The following is a 7,882-nucleotide window of genomic DNA, read 5'->3' on the forward strand; positions in this document are numbered from 1 at the left end:
ATGTCTTCAGCTTTAGTCTCTACCAAGCAGCTGCAATTCCTTCAATGTCCAGCAGAGGCAGCAGTGAGTCAGCCGCAAAGACATGTTAATAAACCCGTTTACAGTCTGTCCATCCATCTGTTTGCTCCTTTTCAGGGTCGCTGGAGCCTATCCCCGCTGTCTCAGGGTGAGAGGAGGGGTACACCCTGGACAGGTCGCCAGTCTGTCGTGTTTTGTGTTTACTGTGATAGAATAGAATAGAATAGAATAGAATAGAATAGAATAGAATAGAATAGAATAGAATAAACCTTTATTATCCCACGGATGAGAAATCTCGGTGTTACAGAGCTCTTACAGCACGGGAAAAGAAAATATAACAGGAGGACACAGGGTGGTCCTATATGCAGGTAACAATGTACAGAATACAGTAAACAAACAGGCTGGTGAGTAAGACGACCAGAACCATGTTAAGCTGCATCATAGAGTCTCGCTCCTTCCTACACTGAAATGAAGTGGACTGTGAAGTGGGGTGCACCCCCAAAACCAAGTGAACAACACGTTCAGCCATTTATGTTCACAGTGTGTTCACAGAAATACCTCAGGATTCATGACGACATCATCACACATCATCTGTTTAAGCTCACGGGCGCTCGCTGCGCCGACACAGGAGGAGCAAACGTCAGCGATGCAGACAGAGGAGGCTCTCTCCACAAAGTTTCACCTCCTGTTTACTCTCTGAGCTCCTCTCTGCCCCCCCAGTCCTTTGGTGGAAGTGTCCAGATTTCACAGACACTTCCTGTCGATCACACAGCATCAGTGACTTTAATAACGCGGCTCATGGTTCTGTCTCTTCGTTGACGTTTGTTTCAGGCAACCTTATTTGACAACAGCACGATCAAACTGGAAATTCTGGCCCCATTTGGTCCCCTGTGACAACATTCTGGACACGCCCCTGTGCTAAATCTGATCATGTGACCGCCTCCTGTCCGCGAACCTCCGGCTGAGAAACAAAGTGAGTGGGAGGGAGGGAGGGGAGGAGGGGAGGAATTTGAAACCGGCTCATTTCACTAACAATCATCATCATCATCATCATCAGTCACCCCCCTCCACCCATCACCAAACCCACCCCACCGCCCTGGGCAATGACGTCAGCGGGGCTTTAAAAGAGCCGCCGTGACGGGACAGAAGCAGAAGATCCTCCGAGCCGCAGACAGACACACACGTGACGAAGATGAACTCCTCCTCGCGCCTCCGCTGCCTCCTCCTGCTGCTCGTCTCCCTCACCGCCTCCATCAGCTGCACCTCCGCCGCGCAGAGAGACTCCAAACTCCGCCTGTTGCTGCACCGGACGCCGCTGCTGGGCTCCAAACAGGTCCGACACGCGCACACGCACGCGCACACACGCACCCATTTCATTTGATTTCAAAAAATCTGTTTGAACTTTAATCGGAGTCTAAAAAGTTTGAAAATGATTTTCTGTGAAAGTTTTGTAGAAAAATGAAAAACTGCAGGAAAAAGTTTGAATGTATTAAATGTAATGAAACTGTAAAGGTGGAGGAAACATCACTGAGTGCAGACAAGGCTGAATATTGTCTTTATGAATGAACAGCCATAAACAAATGTACCAGATAACCAGGAAGCAGCTCCTTTAATGAAAAACACAGAAACCTGCAGCTGGTGTAAAAATCACAGCGGTTTGTTCTCTGTGAACGTTTGAGGGCTTCAGCTCTGATTTCAGCTCTGTTCACTCCTATCAAAGAAATCAGAGGCTGAAAACATCATCATCATCATCATCATCACTGAATAAAATCAGACAGGAAGCAAAAGGATGCAAATAAAAGCTTCAGTCTTTATTAAAAACCCTGAGGCTTTAAATCCAGAGAAACGTTTCCCTCCATCACAGAGCGCTTCAGCTTCACTGTAACTACACACGTCCTGAACCAGTCTAATACCTGACAAACGAGCTGAAATCACACCTTCTCGGTCTGTGAGGGCTTCTTTTATTTCTTCGTCGTGACCTGCGTGAAGCTCTCCTGACGATGACGAGAGGGCGAGGAAAGGTTTGTTTGGCGGCTGTAAATCAGCCGATGATTCATCTGCTCATCGCTCCTTTGTGGATTCTTTATGGTCGAGTCTGGAAAGCCCGAGCGACCGATGAAGACAACTTTACTGCTGTGTGATGTTTCAGACGCTTTCAGCAGCCACTCGCGTCGTGACTTCGGTCAGACACAAGGTGAACGTTCTGAAGAAGCTCAAACAGCTTCTTCTTCCATCAGTGAAGGTTTGCAGCAGAGATCATGCAGGACTGTGACACTCTGCTGCAGGCGCTCAGCTCTTGCATCCACATCTCGACTGACGTTTCCACCTCGGCTCCACATCAGCTGCTTCTTCTGCAGCTCGACTTTCACCCATAAACATGTGAACACAGCCTCCATCTCTTTACATAGAACGGTCATTTCATCTCAGTGTTATTCGTACAGCACCGGTTCACACTGTAGGCTAAAGACTCTACAGCAAGAATCAGACGACCCGCGGCGACAGTGGGAAGGAAAGGAGAGAGAGATGGGCAGAGAGGACAAAACTAAAATGTGATGACACACAGCAGGTAGAGATCAGTGCAGACGGTTGGTGTTCAGAGAAGGGCGCGGCTTGCTTTTTGAGTAAAACGGAGGATGTGGTTCCTCTCTGCAGCACCGTGACGCCATGAAGACGCCACGCAGACAGGAAACACGACGGCGTCTGACCTCTGCAGACTCACAAACACTCAGAAACTATGACATAAAACCTCTTTTTCTGTTTTGATGTGTGCAGTTTTCTTCAGCATCCCACAAACTGCTCAGCAGGAAGTGAAGGAGTCACAGCTCACCCTTTCACAATAAAGCTTGAGAGTTTTCAGAGCAGGGCTGCACGCTCCAAACTTAGTTTGTGGTTTTCTGCCCCCTGGAGGTTTAAGTGTGTTAGCATCTTTCGCTGATTGGCTTCAACCTCGAGATATCCTGCAGGTCACGGCGATGTGTTTAGAGGAATCGTCTTTGGAACAACTTTACAGATTACTGTGAAAAGTCTTTAGTTACATTAGATGTTTTCAAAACACAACTCATAAAATCTTTAAGGAAAAAGTCAAAAACATGTTTAAACTAAAACTTTAATATTTATCCACCAAATAACAACTGAACGCGTGTTGTTACAGCCGGTGTTTCAGCGACACGCTCGAACCTCAGAGAGAAATCAAAACAGCGAAACAAATTTGTCTGTTCAGAAATGTCAATAACTAATTTCACCCACATAATAAATTGTTTGTTTGTGAAACAGTAAATACAAATGAATGGATAATGAAAATATTTTGCTATTAGCATTGAAAACTATACCTTGATCATTTTTCAAAACTACTTATAAAAAAATTCACTTATAATAAAACAAAACCATTTATAAAAATTTCATTATTATTTCATTTAATTCTCCTCAGGAAAGAATTTATAGTAATATATGAATTAGATTTCAAACAAACATAAACTCACAAAGAAAAAACTTCTGAACATCAGAAGCTAAATTTATTTAAACTAAATCATCATGATCACGATTTATTTTATAAAATTTGTTTTGTTTTTTCACAGTGTTACTACTGTCAGTCAGTTTGTAATTATACATTAAACACAAATAACTTCATTAAATCACAAAATAAATGTCATTTTATTATGTTGTGCAAAAAGTAAAATCTTCACTTTATCAATTTTGTTTTTACTACTGAATCTGGGTGATGTCACAGACAGGAGATGTCCCTATATGGTCATCTCTGGCACCAAAGCCCCGCCCACCACCTATTTAAAACAGTTAGACGGTGGGAGATAAAGATCATGCAAAGCTCCCCTCCCCCCTCCCTCACAGAGTAAAAACAGGAACTTCGTTTCACTTTAAGCAGCCGACGCTGAGCTTTGTTGGGCTCCTCACGTTCCCGCACTGAGTTATTCGTGTGTTTTTCATCTTGACGTGTTTTCAGGACATGTCGCGGACCTCGCTGGCAGAGCTGCTCCTCTCTGACCTCCTGCAGGTGGAGAACGAGGCTCTGGAAGAGGAGAACTTCCCTCTGTCCGACGGTGAACCCGAAGACATCCGCGTCGACCTGGAGCGCGCCGCCGGCAGCGGCCCGCTGCTCGCCCCCCGAGAGAGGAAAGCCGGCTGCAAGAACTTCTTCTGGAAGACCTTCACATCCTGCTGAGAGCCTCCTGCTCCTCCTGCTGTACAGAAACACGAGACTGTCGTGATTAGTTTGGATGAAGTGTTTTGATTTCTCTGAGCTGATTCTTTCCGAATGTAAACTTGATGAAACTATTTTTAATTGTTGGTTTGAATAAAATCAGTTTGAGACAAACACTCGACCCCGTCTGCTGCTCGGGGGGTAAACACCTTCATCACGATGAAGAACTGCAGATTTTATGAAGCTGATTAATGCTGGTGCCGGGGAGGGAGGGCTGAACAATAAAATAACTTTAATGATGGTTAATAAAGAGAGGAAGTGGCTCCATAGCAACCACAGGGAGGAATATTTAATCAAACTGAGATAACAAATCAGATCATAAGTTTCCATTTTATTGATCCTCAGAGGCTGGACTGAACATCACAGCAGAGAAATCAATAAAAATCACCTGTGCAGATGTTCAGGCCATAAGTATGTGGACACGTGTGCACTGACACGGAGGAGACGGGGGGCTGTGGGCTTTCTTCACCACAGAAATCAATCGCTTCGCTCAAAAAAGCACATTTCAAAGCCAAACACAATAAGTAGAAAAAGCGACATTTGTGCATGTTTTTTCCAGTTTTAACTTTTCATTTTTTGCACATTTTTAATTTTAGGCTGTGAAACATTTCAACACAGAATGACCAAATAACAGAACCTCGGGTTTATATCAGCTACATGTTTCAGTGTCCTCCCGTTAGCGCTCGCACAAAGCTTCTGTTCTTCTTTGTCAAAGACAGATGATCACATCTGTCAACCTTCCCGCAGCGCTGGCGACATGTCCCTGAGCACGCCTGAACGCAAGGATTTGGTTTTGGCATTGGTGGGGACGGATGATTCAACCATCGAACTCTGCCCCGTTTCTTTTCTTTTTTCCATTTTGTCTTTGCTTCTTGATAAAAGGAGAAGTATACTTGCCTACACATGCTATTCTACCTGCTTTTAAACCGTTTAAAATTACAATTCATAGTTTTATATGTGAATTATATAATGTTAAATTCCTATTAAACAAATGACTGACTAAGTATTTTAGGCTTTAGTTTACTTCCATATAAATCAGGTATCATACAAACATAAAAATAGCTTCAAATACAGTCATGACAATAAAAGAATATGACTTTAAGGACTTAACAACATCACTTCAGTTACACCAACATCTCTGACACATCAGCACTAAGGGAACACTGAATGACCTGCTGGTTTTGTCCATAAAACTACTCGTCTAAGATGACCACAAAGTAAAAGATCTCTCAGCAACATTATGCAACATTTTAGGCACTGTTGCCCCGATCAGGTCAGTGAGCTGGGATGTTTTATTCTAAACATGAACTACTGTTACAGCAACACACATGGACTACATGCCCCACACAACAAACACATGCCTGCTCCTCTCGTTAGCTGAAATGAACTGCTGGCATATTGGTTTTATATCTGTACTGTCCAGTCTCTCCTGGTGGACATGGCATCACATTATTCATGGTTACATACAATTTTAGACTGATGTGGGCCAAGCCTAGCGCCTACTTGCCAACCTTGAGACCTCAGAGTTAGGGAGACATTCAAAGGGGCTGGGGAGGGGGGTATACATGTACATACATATATACAAAAAACTTTTTACAGTGTTTATTTATCGGATAAAATAAGTTAAATGTCACCGTTATTATTGTCCGGCCAGAAACAGGCCGGGGGTGTCCTTTGTGGTCTAAGTGGGCCGGGTCCTCCGAAAGCCGGGTAGACCGGAAATGAGCGACTGTGAAATTGGACGGTGTAGCCTTCAGAATTACGTCACCTGCCATCTCCTCCTTGCTGTCTAAAATATAACCGGACACTGGTGTAGATGTTCTCACACAGCAGTTTATTCAGCTGTGTGAGAACCCCGGAGGAATCCTCCCGAGGGATTAATAAAGTTTTATTTAATCTAATTTAATCTAATACCTTTAATCTCAGCCAAACCGATTTACTCACCAACAAATAAAACACAACTAAAGCACTGAAAAAGGCCAAACAATAACATGTTTACGTTGTTTGACGTTTACACAGCTACATTCTCGCCTGAAAATGTGTTAAAAGTTTATTTTGCGACCCAGAAAGATTAATAAGAGTAATCCGGTCGTGAAGTCTGACGTCACCTAAACTCCGCTGCAGGTCCATATATCAAACGATCACTATGGCATTACTGAGAGTTGAAAAACTGTCTAAAGTCTTTCATCTTTAATAAAATGATCAGCGTTCTGCTCTACCAGGTGTAACAATTGAGTTTAACATCCAGGCATCCATGAAAACGGAATTTATGACATTTAACGGAGTTAGAAGTTAGCAGGGAGTTAGCTCGCTAGCTTCTATCTAAATACAATATAGCATGTCCTGACTGCGGGGTTTTGGAAACAAATTAAAACGTACAGCTCTGCTATCACTTCCAACATAAATGAAGACAGAAAACTAAACAGCAGTGACGTTTGTAGGGTTACTGAAGTTGGGCTAGCTGGTATATAATGATGTGCTACGTGACCGCTAGCGACACAGCTATGTTAGCATAATATAAACAAGCTAACTTTTTTCCCACTCGATAAAAGTTAACGTGAGTGTTCTCGGTGGTCAGGAACAAATGTAATCGCATGGCAGGATGCTGTAAAAGGACCAAACTTCAGCCAGGAGAACAACTGAGATAATCCATCCACAATACGAGGTTAGTCATTCATATACTGCTGCATGGGCTGGGCTGTAGTTACATCCTAAGGTTTTAAAAACTGGCCTAATCACATTGGCCATATTTGTCACATGAGGTAGGACTTCAGTAGAGACCGTAATTTAACTCTTTCTGCTCCGCTGGCTGAATGAGACGCTGACAGATCGTTTTTTTCTTACTATTGGGTTTGTTTTTCTTTACTCGAAGAGATCAAATTATTGGTGGGGACAATTCAATAATCGCTGGATGTTGGTGGGGACACGTCCCTTCCGTCCATGCCAAATCTACGCCCTTGCCTGAAAGTGTGGGCTTGGCATGGCTGAGCACAGGAAAGCTAAACGAGGGCCGACAGACAGACTGGTGTGGAAAAGCGTGTCTACAGTCAGCAACAGAGAAATGAATGCAAACATAATCAGAGCACGAGCCTCCAAACACAGAGCCAATAAAGCCCGATGTTCTGTGAACCTGTCCCCAAAACTCTCACCTCCATTTTAATCACAGCAGCTTCTTCAGCGAGCAGCAGCAGGAAGCATTTTAATTTTCCATTCCAGTTATCTTTACAATCACCGCGTGTCACACCTGAGTACAGGCTATCTAGTATGAGCAGCTTTCATACTGTTGCTGAGTTATTTCCACACGTATATTCTGTGTAATTACAGCAGAGACGCTGTGTAATTACTGTCTGCTCTCAATGATGCTGGAGGGAGCGAGGATGGAAATTAAACTCGCTGAAAAAAGACTCGACTAAAACTTCACAACTTCAGCCAGACGCTCTCACACTATTCATCACCGTGTCCATGAACGAATCGCTGAAATCAGTATGTTTCTGACTGCTCCTTACTTTTACTCCCTACATTTTAAAAACACTCTCGTTACTTTATGTGTGACGTATCTGAGTCACAGTGAGGCAGCGCTGTTCGTGTACGAATCACAAGGAGACGTCGCGTCAAAGACGTCACAGAGAGTTGACTTTGTCTCGGCCC

The 7,882-nt window shown here is 43.6% G+C and overlaps 1 protein-coding gene across 1 annotated transcript; it reads left to right on the forward strand.

The window, feature by feature from the left end:
- Positions 1–1,181: 1,181 nt before the first annotated feature.
- sst1.1 (somatostatin 1, tandem duplicate 1) lies at positions 1,182–4,363 on the forward strand. Its single transcript, XM_086260370.1, has 2 exons — positions 1,182–1,351; positions 3,977–4,363. Exons 1-2 carry the CDS (start codon positions 1,211–1,213, stop codon positions 4,193–4,195), a joined length of 360 nt encoding a protein of 119 aa, XP_086116496.1. The 5' UTR covers positions 1,182–1,210; the 3' UTR covers positions 4,196–4,363.
- Positions 4,364–7,882: the final 3,519 nt, after the last annotated feature.

This window comes from Aulonocara sp. 'chitande type north' Nkhata Bay, linkage group LG14 (genome assembly GCF_057382095.1).
Source record: "Aulonocara sp. 'chitande type north' Nkhata Bay isolate Kocher_YH1m ecotype deep benthic linkage group LG14, A_spYH_male_GT1.1, whole genome shotgun sequence".
In the NCBI taxonomy this organism is placed as follows: Eukaryota; Metazoa; Chordata; class Actinopteri; order Cichliformes; family Cichlidae; genus Aulonocara; species Aulonocara sp. 'chitande type north' Nkhata Bay.